The 19511-nt window shown below is 34.9% G+C and overlaps 2 protein-coding genes and 1 non-coding gene across 4 annotated transcripts; all 3 read right to left on the bottom strand.

The window, feature by feature from the left end:
• Positions 1–26: 26 nt before the first annotated feature.
• On the bottom strand, positions 27–4908 carry LOC129873990 (leucine--tRNA ligase, cytoplasmic-like). Its single transcript, XM_055949197.1, is given in 3 exon segments — positions 27–3378; positions 3381–3796; positions 4710–4908. Coding segments are annotated over 2 exon segments (3240 nt in total). The 5' UTR covers positions 3769–3796; positions 4710–4908; the 3' UTR covers positions 27–526.
• An 8787-nt stretch (positions 4909–13695) lies between these two features.
• LOC129874962 (peptidyl-prolyl cis-trans isomerase FKBP17-1, chloroplastic) lies at positions 13696–18521 on the bottom strand. Of its 2 annotated transcripts, XR_008763036.1 has the most exons (5): positions 18168–18521; positions 17191–17313; positions 15505–15621; positions 14278–14470; positions 13696–13877 (listed from the first exon to the last, which is right to left on the bottom strand). XR_008763036.1 is itself a non-coding variant. In XM_055950360.1 (4 exons), the coding sequence occupies exons 1-4, from the start codon at positions 18459–18461 to the stop codon at positions 14348–14350; spliced, it is 657 nt and encodes a 218-aa protein (XP_055806335.1). In that variant the 5' UTR covers positions 18462–18521; the 3' UTR covers positions 13922–14347. The 2 variants fall into 2 exon arrangements, 1 of the variants encoding a protein (XP_055806335.1); XM_055950360.1 differs by lacking the exon at positions 13696–13877 and having other exon boundaries at positions 13922–14470.
• An 827-nt stretch (positions 18522–19348) lies between these two features.
• On the bottom strand, positions 19349–19420 carry TRNAK-UUU (transfer RNA lysine (anticodon UUU)). Its single transcript has one exon. It is a non-coding gene; the product is annotated as a tRNA-Lys (tRNA).
• Positions 19421–19511: the final 91 nt, after the last annotated feature.

Below are 19511 nucleotides of genomic sequence, written 5' to 3'. Positions count from 1 at the left end.
TCTTATCTATATATAATCATATAATATAATAGGAAGGCAAGGAACACTACCTTGTTAATAGACTTTTATATTAATATATAACTTATTCACAGAAGTAACGTAATATATCCACTGAAGTGCCTTCCATAAGAAGAAAGAAACGGAACGTAGATAAATTCTTTTAAAAAATGGGACTAGCAATTAGTACAAATTTGGTATGAATAAATGGAACTTGGAAATTAAGCTATAAGCAGAACTCAACGCATATACAACTTGGAAACATTGTAGAATCGAAAACTCGAAGATGTCTTGGCTTCATCCAAAGTGTCAAATTACTACTCAATGAGTACTCTAATGTGAAGATAAAATTGCAGTTGCTCCATATTCATGATTGAAGCAAACAAAGCACTAGTTTGGATCCAAAACTCTGCAAATAGTAGCATGTAGGCAGGATGCTGGGACAAAAAATGACCTAGAAAGAGAAGTATCACATCATTTGGGTTTCAAATAAGAACTGTTCATAACTTGTGCTGCAAAAATGTTTTACTCAGAGAAAGATTGCGGTTGGATGGCCTGGTGATGGTGGATTCTGCCTCACAACTGCAGCATGAGCCCCTGCTCTCTCCAGAGCATCATCTATCATAGATAAGATCTCCAATCTCTCAAGACCAAGCTGTCTTTTGATCAAGTCGGAGTTCTTCTCAAGGACTTCAATCTCACCAAAAGGAAGCCTCAAGTCCAATGCTTGAACCCCAACTGCCAAAACTTCGTCTTTCTTGAACCTCAAGAAAGGCATACAGAGCTTTTGTATTTGTTTGAAATTCCCTTGTTGCGCAATATCACTCTTCTGCAATTCGGAGAGGATTTCTTTATCAGGTGCAAATGAGCCGGTTGAAGTGTCAAATTTCCTCTGCAGAATCCCCAAACATTCCCTTTTCCACCCACCATACTGCTCATCCACATATATCAGGCCCATGGTAGGTTTGTTTTGGCTATTCAGATTTACATTTCCTTTCTTTGAACCAGAAATCTGCTTCTGAAGTAGCTTCCTCATTAAGATAATCGTGTCTTGCAAATATTTGTTGGCCTTCTTAAGGGTGAGATCTGGCAAATCAGCCTCTGGCCACCCAGCTTTTATGACATAACCATCCTTCTTCAAAAGCTCTCTCCAGGCATATTCAGCATAGTGAGGGCAGACTGGAGCAATAAGTCGAGTTTGAACATCCATAAATTGCCATAGCAAATTCCGGTTCATGCCTCCTGAACCACAGGAAAGCCTGTACTCATCTCTGGCAGCCTGAAGATCATAAAATCCAGTCTTCAGAGCTTCCCGAAACATGTATTCACTATAGTTCTTCTCTGCAGTCCTGACTGCAATATTTATTTCATTAGCAAATACACGGTCTGCATATGTGGATGGTGGCCCATTTCTTAAAGATGGCTCTGCAGAAAGAACCTCCTGCATCCATGCTATTTCTTTTGTGAGACGTAAGATAGCAGCATTAGCTGTTTCAAAGACAAAGTTAGCATCGTCCATCCCATCACCTGCATCTGCAAGAGCAAAGCGTGTGGCATCAGCTGAAAACTCTTCAATTGCCTGCCGGAGTGTTCGGAAATTTCCAGTAGACTTGGACATCTTCTCAGAGTTGAGCATTATATGCCCATTGCATCTGAAACCACGTGGCCAGTGGTGCTTAGGGAAGATGGCAGTGTGGTTATAGATGCAAAAGGTAAGATGATTCTGAATAAGATCCTTGCCAGAAACTCTGAGATCAAACGGATACCAGTAGTCAAATTCCTGCTTCATCTCCTTGAGAAGAGAAGGAGACATAGAAGAATTTTCTGGAAAAGGTCCATTACAGAACAAGAATTCCCAGATCTCATCTGTCAGCAGCTCTGGTTTCACTGAAGAATGATCAGTACCATACATGTCCCCTTTCTGCAAGAAATGTGCAAAGGTGTAATATGCCATATAAATAGTGGAATCGGACAAGGACTCAACTAAGAAATCCTCATCCCAAGGAATACGAGTTCCCAGCCCAAAATTGCGAGAGCAAGCCCACTGATTAAGCCAGCTGAGAGTGTGTTCAAAACCATGCCGTGTTTCATCAGAGTAGAGATTCATACTAGCCAAACACTCTTCTGCAGCCTTCCTCCATTTTGATTCTCCATAAGTGAGATACCACTGATCAGTCAAAGCCACAACACACTCATCCCCAGATCTCGACATGACCTTCTTTTCAGGTTCACTATATATGACAGCTTGATTCATCTCCAAAAGGTTTCTCCTGATCAGACCTTTTGCTTCTTGGACTTTCATACAAGCAAATTCTCCAACAATCATGGTTCCTTCATAAAACCCGCCCTTGTAAATTGTTTTCTTTGCCTCATCAAGCTTATCTGTCTCATTCTGGTTCTTGATATTTTTTTCAATACAAATTCTCTCAGCTGACCTGTCTCCAAAATCTGGATGGTTGATAATCGGGACTATCTCAAACGGCAAGACCCACTCATCCTTCACACCAAATTTGGCCCTGAAAGCTGGTTTTAACTTCAAATCATGTAGGGCCATATAATCATCAGGAGAATCACTGGGAACACTAGTTACAATTCCACTACCTTTTTCAGTAAGGACAGATAACATGGGCAGAGTGTATATTGTCTTATTGAATGCCAAGGGAGACCTCAGGGGCAAACCTATAAGATCTTGACCAGACAATTCTAGCAAACAAGTAGGCTTCTCAGGGATCCGAGACAACCTTTGATAGGCTAGATTAAGAGCTGTCTTATAAGTCAACACAAAAACCTCAGCATCATTAATCTCAAATGCCCCATATTTTCGTTCAGGCAAAACCCAAGCATTTGTTTGCCCATACATGGTCTCTGGTCTCAGTGTAGCTGCTGCGAGATATACCTTTTTCCCCTCCAGAACGCTCATCTTTGGTGGAAAAGGTGGGAGAACTTCCATCTTGATAAGAGTATATTCTTGAAGGATAACTCCTTCACCAGAAGCACGGTCATGGTCAGCACATGGCTGACCATCTAGGGGTGAATATACGGTACACCTGAGATCTTTAACAAACTTTCCCGAGGCTTTCAGCTTCCGCATTTGCCACCGTACAAATGAATCAAAGAACGGATTCATGTCAGTTGTAATAAAAGTTCTACGCCAATCACAACCCAAGCCAAACTCCTTCAGATCCTCTACAGCCAGTGGCGGAAAGTACGTTAGCCAGTAATATGGGTCTGTAAACCTGGCAATTTCCTCGTCAGACAGACCATAACTCCTCATTATCTCCCACTGGTACTTAACACCCCCAGTCTTTGCAAGAACCTTTGATTTCTTTCCTTTAAAGTTTCCACCTGGTAAACCCTGATTTCCTTCAGCCTCAACCTTCATTCTGTTTCAACACTCTCCTCTTCCTTCACAACAGGAAACACGGGTGGGTTCCCAAACATTGATATTTCCCTCGAAAGCTTATCAGCAGACGCCTTTATGGGCATCCCTGTGCAGTGAAATGCAAAAGGCAAAAGAACAGTAGCACCTCTCAAGCGGTGATACGCAGCTGCAAATTCAAGCTTTGACAATGAAAAAGCATGGCCCAAATGTAGATATCCATTCATATAAGGGAAAGGGAAATTCCCAAAGAACTTTTCACCCACTTTAGGAGGCGATTCTTTAGGTTCAGCTCTGAAAACATCACCTTCTGTCCACCACTTATGAACCTGTTTCTCTATGTCTAACAACTGGTTCCTTCGGGCAAAACTTCTGCCACCTTCTTCTGCCATCACTTCTCTATCAGCAAGCCCACAGAATCTGCATAAAATAGGAAAAACCATAACAGGAGAACATCTTCATAATTATATCTTCACGGATCCATCAAGGCAATTTTGAATAGATAATACAACATCTTTGCAAGAACGTGCACACTGGAAAAAATGTACAAAAGGAAAATCATGTTCTCATAAAAACCAAGTTACACGAACCCCAAGCTAACATCGCATACACAAATATTTATGATAAACTAACATTATGGAACACTGTGATAACCAAAATAAAATCATAGGTAATAACAAGTGATCTAAGGCATCAATTTGTATGCTTCACAGAATGTCTGAGTCATGAAGTGATCCAGACCGCGTCTTCCTCAGAAGGAGCAATTATGGAACAGAGATATAGTATACCAGTTACCATCTCCTTGAAGAAACCAACAAATTGCTAGGAAGCCAAAATGACCAAACAGCTGCACCAAGCACTAGGCCAAAAATGAAACTGCTTAAGAGTCTACTTCAAAGAATGTACAGTTCAATTAAGGCCGTATATGCAATGGAAAACATTATTTAAGAACTGAAAAAATCAGCAGAACAGAATTAGAAAAAGAAAAAACTTTATAGGTTACCTCATTATAAACTGCAACTGAAAAACCATTAGAACAATTAAGTAAACGAAATACTTTAAAAACTAATATAAACAACGAAAACAAAAGTAACTTATCAACGAACCCACCAAGATTAAAGTTTTATGATTGGCTATGAAATACTTACTACTATAAAAATAACTAAAATAATCAAAGACTGGGACTTTATTATTTGTATCCAAAATCAGATTGATGGGCATTTGGAAAATGAATAGAAAATCAAACATATCGATCTGATTCAAGAAAATTAACACAATTACTAACGAATATAATTCAAGAATTGAGAAAAAAATAGGAAAAAAGCTTTTTTACCTTGATTTGCTTAAATTGAAGGGAAATATAACATATGATGAAAATTGCTTAGCGCTGAAGTGAATATCCTCTCAGTATATGAGACGCCACAGTGAAGAATGAGGATCAAAGTGGAAGGATCACATTTACTAGCGTTTAAGCAACACCTCTTTCCTTCGTCTTTAGCTTTACGCTGTATTTTCTAAATGGTCCATGCAAATGTGGGATTGGGCAATTTCGCCCCTACTATATTATGTTCATTGATTCAGTTCGATTTTATGTATTACAGGATTGATTTATTAGTATTTAATTTATAAATATTAAATTTATAATTAAATTAATAAAATATTTGTTATTAATTTGATTTAATTGTTTAATATTAAAAAATATTCCTTTAGTTTTAAATATATATAATAAAACAGTTAATTTAAAATAAATATAATCATATTTTATTTACATAAAAATATAACTAAAAGTTATAAAAAATATACACTGATTATATAATATAGTTAGCTAAAAGTCATTAAAAATATACACGGATTATACAATAAAGCTTATATATACATGAGTTATATATTGACTATACATTACGATACACTCAAAATATTAAATATAGCTTAAATGTACATAAAATATACACGGATTATTCTATATCGATCAACTCAAAATCACCTTTAAATATTTTCAAATTTTATATATAAAATCTTCTCAATATTTTGAGTCTTTTCATATATAATTCGTTCGAAAAAATTCTCGTTTATAATACGTCAAAATTTAAAGAAGAAGATGAAGATGAAGATGAAGATGAAGAAGAATGAGGATGAAGAAAGAGATGAAAGAAGAAAGAAGTAGCAACAAAAGAAAAAGAAAACCAAGAAGAAGAAGCAGTTGAAGAAAAAGAAAACAAAGAAGACACAAGCAATTTAGGTTAATTTAAAAAATTGGGCTAAAAAGATGGTAAATAAACTTTATGGACTGATATTTTATATAATTTGTGCATTATAAAATGCAAAAAAATAAAATAGAGTTTGTATTTAAAATCTAAAGCCACTATTATATAATTAGGAATAATTTTTTTTAATATGATCTAATTTAGATTGTTGATTTAATCATTAACTAAACCTTAGAACAAAAAATCGAATCGATAGCCTAATAAAGAAATTATAAAATCATTAAAAATTATTAGCCTTATAATTCAATATCAATAGTAATTTTTTTGATTCGATTTATCTATCAAAATGATTTCTTCACACCCTTATTGTTATCTCATGTGGCTGCTAGATACTTTCTTTTTTCCTTTAGTTTTATCTTTTAGAGATTATTTGTTTATAACTGCAAAAAATAATACTATTTCATCCGTCTTGTAAATTGGATGTCTTTTTCATCCAGCAATATGTCCATTTCTTTCCAAGTGGGCCCCACTTTTAAGTGGACAACTTGCCCACTTGGCATTTGGTCTTCATACTATGCCTATAAATAGGCAAGAACGCACATATACAAATGATATAGATATTGAAAGGAAAAACTATCATTTCTCTTCTTTTTTCTCCTTTCTTCTCCCTTATTTCCTCCGTCTAATTAATTGTTAAGGTAGTATATTTATAACACGTTATCAGCACGAGGCTTCGGCTAATTTTTCAAGGTAACAAAAGTGGTAAGAGTTTTATTTAATTTTATTTTTATAAAATGGCAAATATTTCCAAAATTGAATTTACTACTCTTGATATCTCTAAAAAAGACTACTCATCATGGACACTTGATGCTGAAATTCATTTAGAATCAATGGGTCTGGCAGACACCATTAAAGATGACAATATGGCATCCAATCAAGACCGTGCTAAAGCCATGATATTTCTCCGTCACCATCTTGACGAGGGGCTAAAATTACAATATCTTACATTAAAAGACCCCCTTAAATTGTGGAAAAATTTAAAAGAAAGATATAACCACCTGAAGTTGGTCATGCTTCCACAAGCTCGTCATGATTGGCTAAATCTAAGATTAATGGATTTCAAAAATATAACTGAACATAATTCTGCTTTATTTAGAATTATAGCTCAGTTAAATTTATGCGGAGAAAAGATTACTGAGCAAGATAAACTTGAAAAGACATACTCCACATTTCCACCCGCGAATATGCTCCTGCAGCAGCAATATCGCGAAAAAGAATTTAAAAAATATTCTGAATTACTTTCTCACCTTCTTATTGCTGAAAGACATAATGAATTATTAATGAAAAATCATGATAGTCGGCCAGTTGGTTCTTTGCCACTCCTTGAAGTGAATCAGGCAAATTCTAACCAACGAGAAAGAGGCCATGGTCGTGGTCGTATTCAAAGAAGAAATTTTAATCATGATGCTCGGCTGGCACCGAGAAATAACCAGCAATATAAAAGGCAGGGTAAAAAGCCAGAAGCTTTACCAAAGAATAATTCAGAAACAATTTGTCATAGATGTGGAGGTGTGGGGCACTGGTCGCGGATTTGCCGGTCGTCAAAACGTCTGGTTCAGCTATATCAGGCATCATTAAAAAGGGCAGAAAATAATCCAGAGACAAATTTTATCTCTGAAGATAATATTGAGCCTATGCATCTGGATATAACTGATTTCTTTAATTTTCCAGAAGGAAATATGAATATTGACAAAACTAATAATATGTAAATATTTTTTTATCTGTATTAAATATGATGTTTGTATTTTTCTAATCAATGTAAATAAATAAAAATTTGTGTAATATACCATGTGTTAATACGTATTTTATTTCTTATTGAAGAAAATATGGAAATGCCTCAAATCTTGTTTGGATCAATGATAAATCACGAGGATATTTGTGTAATTGATAGTGGAACAACCCATGCTATATTTAAAGATGAGAAATATTTTTCCGATTTACTTAGAAGAAAAGCTAATATTACTACAATTTCTGGTAATTCAAAAATGATAGAAGGCTCTGGAAGAGCTACTATAATTCTGCCTAAGGGGACAAAAATTGTTATAGAAGATGTACTATTTTCTTCTAATTCCCCAAGAAACTTATTAAGTTCTAAAGATATCCGCAGAAATGGATATCATGTTGAGACATTAAATGAAATGAATATTGAATATCTTGGTATAACCAAGAGTGTCTCAGGCTAGAAATATATTTTGGAAAAATTACCAACTCTGTCATCTGGCCTATATTATGCAAAAATTAGTGCAATTGAAGCAAATATGATCGTAAACCAAAAGTTTATTGATCCAAATATATTTGTGCTAGGACATGATCGAATAGGTCATCCTGGATCAATAATGATGAGACGGATTCTTGAAAATTCAACTGGACATCCGTTAAAGAACCAGAAGATTCTTACAAATAATGAATTTTCATGTGGTGCTTGTTATCAAGACAAATTAATTGCCAGACCATCGACCCTGAAGGTCGGCATCGAATCTCCTGAATTTTTAGAGCGTATACATGGAGATATATGTGACCCTATTCATCCACCTAGTGGGTTGTTTAGATATTTTATGGTCCTAATAGATGCATCATCTAGATGGTCTCATTTGAGCCTGTTATCATCTCCCAACCTGGCGTTTACGAAGTTGTTAGCACAAATAATAAGATTGAGAGCGTAATTCCCAGATTATCCAATTAAGGCCATTCGCCTTGATAATGCTGGAGAATTTACATCCAAACATTTAATGATTACTGCTTATCAATTGGGATAAAAATTGAACATCCTGTTGCTCATGTTTATACTCAAAATGGCATTGCAGAGTCATTTATAAAGCGCCTACAATTGATAGCAAGACCTCTACTAATGAAAACAAAATTATCAATTACTGTTTGGGGTCATGCTATCTTACATGCAGCAGCACTTGTACGTCTTAGACCGACACATTATAATAAATACTCTCCGTCGCAATTAGTATTTGGTCATGAACCAAATATAGCCCATTTAAGAATTTTTGGTTGTGCGGTATACGTGCCTGTAGCACCACCACAACGTATAAAAATGGGCCCTCAACGAAGGTTAGGCATATATATTGGGTTTGACTCACCCTCCATAATTCAATACCTTGAACCGTTAACTGGAGACTTATTCACTGCTCGATTTGCAGATTGTCAGTTTGATGAAATAATTTTCCCGCCATTAGGGGAAGAGAAAAAAGAACCCGAAAAAGAAAAAGAAATTGCGTGGAAAATTTCATCACTATCACATTTTGATCCACGTACCCGCACATGTGAACAGGAGGTCCAGAAGATCATCTACTTGCAGAAAATAGCAAATCAAATGCCAGATGCATTTACTGATTTGAAACGGATAACTAAGTCACATATCCCTGCAGTGAATGTACCTATCCGGATTGATGTCCCAAAAGGACCATCTACAAGTATCATAGCTTCTGAATCCCAAACACGCCAGAAGCGCGGTAGACCGTTGGATTCAAAGGATTAAAATCCTAGAAAGAGAAGCGTGAGAAATAATAAAGATGATACTACAATAGAACCTCCTGAAGAAGGTCAAGATTTGAGTAATCCTGATATTCCTGAAGAAATCAGTGAGACTCAAGTAAATGAAGAACTTTCAATAAATTCTTTTGGTGATGAGATAAATTTAGATCGATCTAAAATCACGGTTGATAATGTTTTTGCATATAATGTTACACTTAATCTCATGCAAGATAGTGAAAGTATTGAGCCTAAATTCGTCGAAGAATGTCGACGTAGATGTGATTGGCCAGAATGGCAAAAGGCAATTCAATCAGAATTAGACTCACTTGCTAAACGTGAGGTTTTTGGACCTATAGTCCAAACCCCTGAAGGTGTAAAACCAGTTGGCTATAAATGGGTTTTTGTTAGAAAACAAAATGAGAGAAATGAAATTGTAAGATATAAGGCATGCCTTGTTGCATAAGGATTCTCTCAAAGACCCGGAGTCAACTATGAAGAAACATATTCACCTGTTATGGATGGAATAACATTTCGATATCTCATCAGTTTAGCTGTACATAAAAATCTTGAAATACACCTAATGGATGTGGTTACAACTTACCTTTATGGTTCACTTGATAATGAAATTTACATGAAAATCCCAGAAGGATTAAAATTTCCTGAAGCATGTAAAAAGTCTCGGAAAGTATACTCAATAAAACTCCAAAGATCATTATATGATCTGAAACAATCAGGGCGCATGTGGTATAATCGCCTAAGTGAGTATTTAATAAATGAAGTCTATATTAATGATGTTATTTGTCCATGTGTTTTTATTAAGAAAACGGAATCAGAGTTTGTTATACTCGCCGTTTATGTTGATGACATAAATCTCATTGGAACCCCTGTAGAGGTCCAAAAGGCAAATGAATATCTAAAGAAAGAATTTAAAATGAAAGACCTTGGAAAGACAAAACTTTGTCTAGGTCTGCAAATTGAACATTTAGCAGACGAAGTTTTTGTCCATCAATCTACCTACACTGAAAAAATCTTAAAAAGATTTTACATGGACAAAGCACATCCATTAAGTACTCCAATGGTTGTTCGATCACTTGAAGTGGAAAAAGATCAATTTCGACCTCCAAAAGAGGATGAAGAAATTCTTGGTCCTGAAGTACCATATCTCAGTGCTATTGGTGCACTTATGTATCTTGCTAACGCAACTAGACCTGACATAACATTTTCTGTTAATTTGTTAGCAAGGTATAGTTCATCCCTAACGCGAAGGCATTGGAACGGTATCAAACATATTTTGCGATACCTGAAGGGTACTATTGATATATGTTTGTTTTATACTAACAAAGGTTGCGCAGACCTTATTGGTTATGCAGATGCAGGTTATTTATCAGACCCACATAAAGCTCGATCTCAGACAGGTTATCTGTTTACACACGGAGGGACTGCTATATCATGGCGATCTACAAAACAGTCCATTGTTGCTACTTCTTCAAATCATGTTGAAATAATAGCAATTCATGAAGCAAGTAGAGAATGTGTGTGGTTGAGATCGATGATACAGTTCATCAAAGAATGATGTGGTCTAGAAAATAATGTTAAAATACCCACAATTATATTCGAAGACAATGCCGCGTGCATACCTCAATTGAAAGGCGGCTTCATAAAAGAAGACAGAACGAAACACATTTCACCAAAATTATTCTTCACACATGATCTTCAGAAGAATGGTGAAATTGATGTACAACAAGTTCGTTCAAGTAATAATCTTACAGATTTATTCACAAAGGCATTACCAACATCAACTTTTGAGAAGCTAAGGCATAAGGTTGGAATGCGCCGTCTCCAAAATATCAAATAAAGCTTTCATCAGGGGGAGTAAATACGCGCTGCACTCTTTTTTCCTTAACCAAGGTTTTATTTCACTGGATTTTCCTGGTAAGGTTTTTAATGAGGCAGCAATCAAGGCGTATTACCAGATATGTAGACACAAGATTTATGGATGTTCACGATAAATATGTATATTATGTTTAGTAAAGTTTTCTTTACGTAAGACATCCAAGGGGGAGTATTGCAAATTTGATGTCTTTTTCATCCAGCAATATGTCCATTTCTTTCCAAGTGGGCCCCACTTTTAAGTGGGCAACTTGCCCACTTGGTATTTGGTCTTCATACTATGCCTATAAATAGGCAATAACGCACATATACAAATGATATAGATATTGAAAGGAAAAACTATCATTTCTCTTCTGTTTTCTCCTTTCTTCTCCCTTATTTCCTCCGTCTAATTAATTGTTAGGGCAGTATATTTATAACACGTCTCAATTTTTTTTAGGTCTTACTTTCCTTTTTAATTTTTTTATAAAAAATGTTCATTTCCTTTTTATTTTTGACAATTTTTTAATTTTAATTTTCTACCTGACATATTTAAAATCATAAATTAAAAAATATTTTAATATATTTGATATATATTTAATTTAAATCACAAAATTGAAAGCTTTCTTTACTTTTCTTAAATTGTCAAAGTCAAAAACATAACAAATAAAGTAAAATAGAGGTAGTAGTAGTACTCTTTACAGACTAGTGAGGTTTGATCTATTAGTAAGCATCCCTCCATAGTCATTAATTTGAGTCCCGTGAGCGAGAGATCGTATTTGTTTTTGTTAAGATTATGACATATGAATTTATATGCATATTTAAATTAAGATGTTGGCAGAATTCATCGGCAGTCCCTTAAAGTTGGCACGATTTTTCAGTTAAGCACCTCAAGTAAGCCCTGTATATTTTGAACACCTAAAATAAGGTTCGATAGTGTCATTTTGACACTTTTTACTGACTTGACAACTTGTGTGATTTTCACTCCAAATAACGCGTGAAGAGACTAATTTTTTTTTAATTTCCTCCTCCTTCTTCTTCTTCCTTCTTTCTTTTTTCTCTCTCTCTTCTCTATTTAATATTCTACTATTAACGAATCTTTCACAATTATTAACTTGTTCTCTTCATTTTATCCCAATATATTACTATATCAATGTAATTATCGATCTAACATATTAATTAAAATTGACAGAAAGAAGAAGAAGAAGTTCATCAAGAGAAGAAATAATATTTGAGTTTCAAGAAATTTTGACTAACACTCTATTTTTTTGTCAGAAGATGAAAGTCGCGGAAATGCGAATGCTGCGGTGGATGTGTGGGCACACTAGGATGGATAGAATTAGGAATGAAGATATTCGAGACAAGGTGGGAGTGACATCGGTGGAGGACAAGATGCGGGAAGCGAGACTGAGATGGTTTGGGCATGTGAAGAGGAGAGACACAGATGCTCCAGTGCGGAGGTGTGAGAGGTTGGCTATGGACGGTTTTAGGAGGGGAAAAGGGAGGCCGAAGAAGTATTGGAAAGAGGTGATTAGACATGATATGGCACAGTTGCAGCTCACCGAGGACATGACCTTAGATAGGAGGCTGTGGAGGACTCAGACTAAGATAGTGGGCTAGGTGGCTTATCTTTTCCCCATAGTAGTCGTAGTTTGCTCATTTGTTTATTAACATTTGATTTCTGCATTTGATTACTGTTTATATTTGTTGGTTCGGTTTACTTTGGATATCCTATTTATCTATAGTAGTTAATGCTCCTTTCTTTCCGATCTTTCCTACCCTGACTTTCATGCTCTCATTATTCATATTTTTATATTGTTTTCGATATGCTTGGCTCTACTGACTTATGTCTTGTTTTCCTTGTTTCTCCTCTCTTGTTTTTCTCTCTTAAGCCAAGGGTCTTTCGGAAACAGCCGCTCTACCTTTCAAGGTGGGAGTTAGGTCTGCGTACACTCTACCCTCCCAGACCCCACATGGTGGGGTTATACTAGACTTGTTGTTGTTTGTTGTACTCTATTTTTTTTGTCAACGATTATACAAATTTGTTAATCTAATACTCCGTTCATTTCATTTGCAAAAATAAAGTTAAAAGCTACCGTTTTAGTCCATTGATTTCAAATTTTACCTATTTATTTTGCAATTTTTTTTCATTGCAATTTTTTTGATTAACAACTATTAGCATTTTGGTATATAATGTATTGTATAGCTTCTTGTTCTTGAATTCTATTCATAAACCTTATATAAATTAAAAAATTAAATAAAAAGATAAAACGATGAAGTTAATGATGGTCACTGGTAATGGAGTTCTAATGGCTATGGGGGGAATTCTTGGGGAAGGAGGGGTTGGACAGGTTTGTGGAGTGAGAGTTTAAATAATAGTTTTTTTTTAAATGAAAAATAATTTTTCTTTTAACTTTTTTATAATTTATCTTTTAATTATTGTTTTATACCAAAATGTCACATATCATCTTTTAATTAGTCATCATGCCACATCATCAGCGAGTGTAATATACACACTTTGTAATTTTAGTTGATTATCAAAAAAATGTCAAAATAACACAACAGGGCCTAACATGAGGTGTCTAAAATGAACAAAGCCTAGTTGAAGTGTCTAATTGAAAATTGATGCCAACTTTAAAGGTCACCAATGGATTCAGCCTTTTAGATTTGCGCAATGAATGATTAAAACTATAAATGCTGTACTATATTTAAATGTATGATTAAGCAAATAAAACATAGATACATGTACTCTTTCGTCCAAGAGTTCTGAAAACTCCCTCAAGGGCTCTTTCATTTGCCTTTGTATTTACAGCAATTTGGCATATCATAGGACCAAACTCTTCACTGAGGCTTCTTTAACTAAAAAAAATTCATCATTTGTAAACCTGAAAAACAACAATGAATTGACAAAGAAGGAGGCATCTTTAACTTGAAGGTAATTAAAATAGGCTACTAAATATACAGTAAAAGCAAAACTACAAACAACAAACTTTGTCGAGCAGCTCGAGTTAACAGGCTAATGAATCTCCATTATACATAACCGTGAGTTAGAGCTATTTATCTCATCTCAGCGCTAAATCCTCTGTAAAGCATTCAACAACTATATATGTTATGTTGTACAAGGAGTATTGTCAAAAATATGTGCAGCCTAAGTAGAGATTCAGGACAGACCTTCTAATGAAACACATTTTTCAATACTTATTCCAAATAAGTAAAAGCAATTACAAGTAACTAGGTGATGACCATTAATAATGTGTACAACATTTCCTAAAACAATAGATTTACCTTCCATCATCATCTAACTGACAACAATTGCTCCATAAAGTGGAGAAAAATGGCTGCTAAATGATCGAGATCAGAGATGCCTCAGGCTGACAAATTCAATATCAAATATGACTGTCCCCAGTGTCGTGCCTTCTCCATTTGAAAGACGGGTTGGGTTGAAAATGGTGGTAAAAAGTCTTTGCCGATCAAAATACTGAAACAGGGAGAAAAATGTTTACTAACTTAAGTCCCAAATGAAATATATTAAAAAGGGGCAGCCAGGTGCACTAAAGCTCCCGCTATGCGTGGGGTCCGGGGAAGGGCCGGTCCCAAATGAAATATATTAATGAAATTAAAAGTATTTTTAGTTTCGTTCCACAGAGAATTAAAAGTAACATTAATCTTAGTTTCAATTCAAAGAAATACAATCAATCAGAGTTCTAAAGACCTTTCTACTGCAGATATCATGAATGACTGAATCATCCGACAGAAAAAGGCTGGCACAGTAAAACTCCAAAATCACTTCAAGACTCTAACAAGGTCGACTACATAATCCCCCAAAATCTAGATGGTCCAAGAACAATCAGAACTGAAAGAAGGAAAGAAAGAGAGAAGAATTTAATGAAAGGATTTCCTGTTATGCATGTTCAATTACAAAGGTGTAGCAGCTGTAGCTCAAGCACATATTGTGTTTTCGAGCTCGGCTATCTGACATTGGGCATCAGGAATTCTAATCCTGTTGGGCAGGCTTGGACCAGTCCTTCACTCCTTCCACCACTAGTATTTGAAACTAAAGAATACGAAACTCCAATGTCTTTAACATGTTTAATATTTTGTTTTTTATCATTAAAATTAAAAGTGGTAAAAGGGCTGCAATTTAAAACATGGAAGGTGGAACTATAACAATACAGTAGAATTAAGATCTTATTATGTCTAAATGAGCAAAGTGATTCTTTCACAAATTACCCTTCTGCTAACTATCTATTATAGATGTAATACCTCTTCTTGAAAAAGGGTAACAGTTCGCTCACAGAAACATACATCAAACAGAAAAGGGAGATTAAATACATGATTCCATGCCTTTTACTTTCCAAAACCCAGGTTTGGTAGGTACCCCACAGCTTAATTTATGTAGAAAGAGCTCTAGTATTGAGAAGACTAACTAGACTTCCCTACAAAATCTCTCCAAAAGAATGCAACTGAGAAAGATCAAATTATGATTATAAAGGAAGAAGAGCAACTTCACACATTAGGTGGCAGGGGTTCTTGGGATGTATTCTGATATCCTTGAGATGGTGGGATAATAACCCGACGAAGGCTGCCTACTTTCATGGATCTCACAGCAGTTTCAATTCCTGATATAACCTGCAATAAATAGATAGACAAAGATGTGGAATTAATTGCTATAGTTTTATTTGCTATATGATTTAGTAGGTTCAGAAACTACTTCAAAGAGATTGAGCGATAAAGAATTCAAAGTAGAAAAGAAGATGAATTCATGTCAGAAAGGAAAACTCAAATGATAAATGAAGCAAACTGAATCAACCAAAACAAGCGTAGTCAAGCACCTGCCCTGAAAGACCAAAAAAGTATGGAAAACCAAACAAAACAATGATTGTATGAGGAAACGTATTCGAGATACTTGGAAATCGACAACTAACATCATCTAGAGATTTTTTCTATAATAAAAAAAAAGTAACAAATTTTGGTACTACAGCAATTATCCGAATTACAGAGGAAGAAAAAGATAAACATTTAACATCTTCCTTTCTAATCATGTTCTCCTCCTCTTGGATACATCTTATCCTGAACCTACATTTGAACTTTTCCACAGTTGTAGTCCTCGCCTACCCACCAATGTTCCCTCCCTCCAACCTTAGGCCAGATTGTCACTGTTCCTGCATTCAGTCTTGGCCAATCTCATTAGTACTTGCTCCATAAGGACTTTGAGTCCTCCACGCTCCAAGAACCTTCTTCCTTTCATTTTTCTTAATGCATTTACTTCTTTCTTCTCCCTTCATCATTCTTGTGTTTAGAATTCAAAATAACTTTGTTAAGTAGTCTGCTTCCACTGCTGTAGGTGGTGCCAGAAACTAAAGGTTTTCCCACTTTTGTAGGTGATGCAAGAAACTGAAGGACCGCAAAGAGGAAGAAACTTTGTAGCAGCAACGAAGACATAGAACTAAGTAGTTTTAGGCTATTTCATAAGGATCAAACTATGATAGCAGCTTTTCAATGTGGTGGTATATTTTGTATGTACTAGTTACCTTCTTAAGTTATGAAGATGCCAAGTCTAGTCAAGATCTGTTTAGAGAAGCATTTCAGGCTTAAAATTCACCGGAAGGAAAAAGTTAAGATTTTTTTTAATTGAATTACAGGGTAACTATTACTAACCAGCCTAAAGGCAGACAAGCATAATCAAACTGACCCACTTATTGCTTTCACCAACAGTCTAAAGGATGATCGCAAGAAACAATAATACAGAGGACTGCAAACTCCTACATGCTGCTCACCACATTCCTACACGATAGCAAGAAACAATAACACAGGAATGCACATTCCTACACGCTGCTTAGCGTTGGTGGTTATATGCTACAGGTATGCTTTGCATTTCCTCTTCCCTTTCCACTCTGGTTGTCTCCATATTATAGTCGCCACCTTCCCTGATATAGTCTATTTTTTAAAATTTGGTAAATCCTACCCCCAAAATCCCCTGCCGAAGAGTCAGCAGTGGCCCTTCTCTATTTTGTTTCCTTGGTGACCAAACTTCCACTCTCTTGGTTGGAAGCGGAGTGGAGCAGCCTCTATTCTCCTACAATCTAGCTTATTTTTGGGCAAAATTTCAATCTTTTCAGGTTCAACTAATTACCTTGAGTCCTCTTTGCTCAGTTAAAAAAACTTCAATGGAAAAGTGTGAAAGACAGGTTAACTCACTTTGCCTGAACCAAGGACGAATGAGAAAGGAATTGGTTCGCCAGTTTCGTCCTTGTGATCATACGTTGAGTCAAAGCGCCATCCTTGCTTTGCAGCAAGCCTCCCATAATAATGAATTGCAACCTGTCCAATCACAGTGAGAAGAAAGCTTAATTACTTTACTCAGAACTGAATATAAATCATAAAGTACTACAAGTACAATTTTATGTAATGCTGATGAAAATGTGCAAAAACATCTTCCATTCCGGTATGACCACTGATTCTTCTTTGCTTTTTCTTCAACTTATTATACTATTCTTTAGCACAAAGAGAAACCACATGCAACACCATTGACCCAACAGTGACAAAGTTATCTAAACAAAACTTCCAGACTTCTGACTTATTCCACTACTAGTAATTTGGTCCTATTAGTTTTAGAGGTCATGAAAAGTGTTAATGTGCACTTATAACGTATGCCATAATAATTTAGTAAAGGCAGATAGCTCAGCATAAGAAGAGACAATATATATGCTCGATAAACTTGTTCTTCACTATGTCACCATAAATTTATCATTCTTTCATGATTGTGAACAACCTAGCTCAAAATCTTTCTCCACTACATGGGAAAAAAAAAGAGACAAACCAACTCTCTAGAAACAACAGAAATTTTGAAAATGAAGAAACTTCTTTTTCTATCAATCAATCAGCTATGCTTCAATCCAAGCTAATCGAAGTGAACTATCTGAATCCCATATCCAAGGCCTCATTTCATTCACATTTATTTGCTTTATAAGGCAAAATTAGGATTTATCTAAAACTAGATTCTTTAAATCCCACACTAATCACTTCAACAATCCTTAATCCCAAGCTAGTTGATAATCCTTTGCTTTCACAATTTCACTAAAAAAAACAATTCCAAGAATCATTTTTACCCCCACCTCAAAAAGTTCCTAACTTTGCACAAAAATTAGTGAAAAGAAGAAGAAGAAGAAGGGTACCACGTCACCATCAAGGGGTGTTTCCCCATCACCAATACGAAGGTCCAAGGACTTGACACCACCTGAATTGGGAAGCTCCAAGAACTTTGGAACTTGAGGATTGGCCCAAGAAATTGAAGTAGTGGGTCCATTTCCATTAGAAAAAACAAGAGCAGATAGTGAAAGAGTAAGTGCAGAAAGAGAAAAAGCTCTTCTTGATTTCTGGGTTGAAGAAGAGCAAGCTCGGATTTTGTGAGCATGTGGTGTATATATGTATGTTGGACATGGTAATGGTACTAGTTTCATCACTCTCATCTTGTTCACTGGTCTTTGCTTTTTCTTTCTTCTAAAGTTCCCTTTTTGGGGACGGGCAAACATTTCATTAATATTTAGTAATAATATATATTTTACAGGTTTGTATAAAATATTTTTCCGGAAATATTCATTTGGGTGTAAGTTTATTTTTAAACAAATAAATAAGTTAATTTTTTAAACATTAAAATATAATCAAAGTGATTGAGTTAGTATTTTACTGATTCTATTTTTATTATTTTCTTGACAACTTTGTTATCAAACTAAATTTAGTGTTTACCGAGTAAATTTTTTCTTTCTTTTTAGTCATTTAAAAAAGTTATATCTAATATACTATCATCAAGCACATATTTAAAATAACAATACTAAGCCATGATACTATAAAAAAAAAGTTGTCATTAACTAGAATATCTACGAGAGGAGGCAAGAGTTCATAGAAAATAATTTTTCTATTTTTGTAACGTGAGAATAAAATTTGTGTATAACCTATTCTAAATCCTATTTTATAAAAAAATACTTAATATTGTTATTGTTAAGTTTATAAGAGATTAGACATCCCTTCTAAATTGATTAAATATAATATGGAATAAATAAATAAATTAAAAGTTCAATTAAAAATAAGATAATTTTTAGCACGAATTTATCAAATAAAAATTATAAATCGAATTAAACTATAAAGACGAAGACAATATTATATGGTAATAAGAATTAAATTGTAAGATTCAACGATGCAAAAAACTAACATGTACACTAAAGTTGAATATATAGATAAGTTGTTACTGTATATTATATTTTTTTTGAGGTAAAAGTTTATCGGAAATAATTAGGAGTAATTTTTTCAGAATTTTTTTTGTTCAAAAATTAATCAGGTCAAAAAAAGTCATAAAAAACGCCGTCTGTGGGGATCGAACCCACGACCACGTGGTTAAAAGCCACGCGCTCTACCACTGAGCTAAGACGGCTTATGCGTAGGACTGATACAAATAATAATAGAAATAATAATAATAATAGTAATAAGTTCATGCGACATCTAGTTCTCTCTTGTTAACCCAA

This window comes from Solanum dulcamara, chromosome 11 (genome assembly GCF_947179165.1).
Source record: "Solanum dulcamara chromosome 11, daSolDulc1.2, whole genome shotgun sequence".
Classification (NCBI taxonomy): Eukaryota; Viridiplantae; Streptophyta; class Magnoliopsida; order Solanales; family Solanaceae; genus Solanum; species Solanum dulcamara.
This window is presented reverse-complemented; position numbering and strand designations above follow the sequence as displayed.

What these genes read in the sequence shown, in the direction of transcription:
- LOC129874962 (XM_055950360.1), bottom strand. Translation starts at nt 18,461, where the DNA reads ATGAGAGTGATGAAACTAGTACCATTACCATGTCCAACATACATATAT. An exon ending in CACCCCTTGATGGTGACGTG is followed by an intron (nt 17,314 to 18,167) that starts GTACCCTTCTTC and finishes GTGATTGGACAG; the next exon opens with GTTGCAATTCATTATTATGG. An exon ending in TCGTCCTTGGTTCAGGCAAA is followed by an intron (nt 15,622 to 17,190) that starts GTGAGTTAACCT and finishes TATTTATTGCAG; the next exon opens with GTTATATCAGGAATTGAAAC.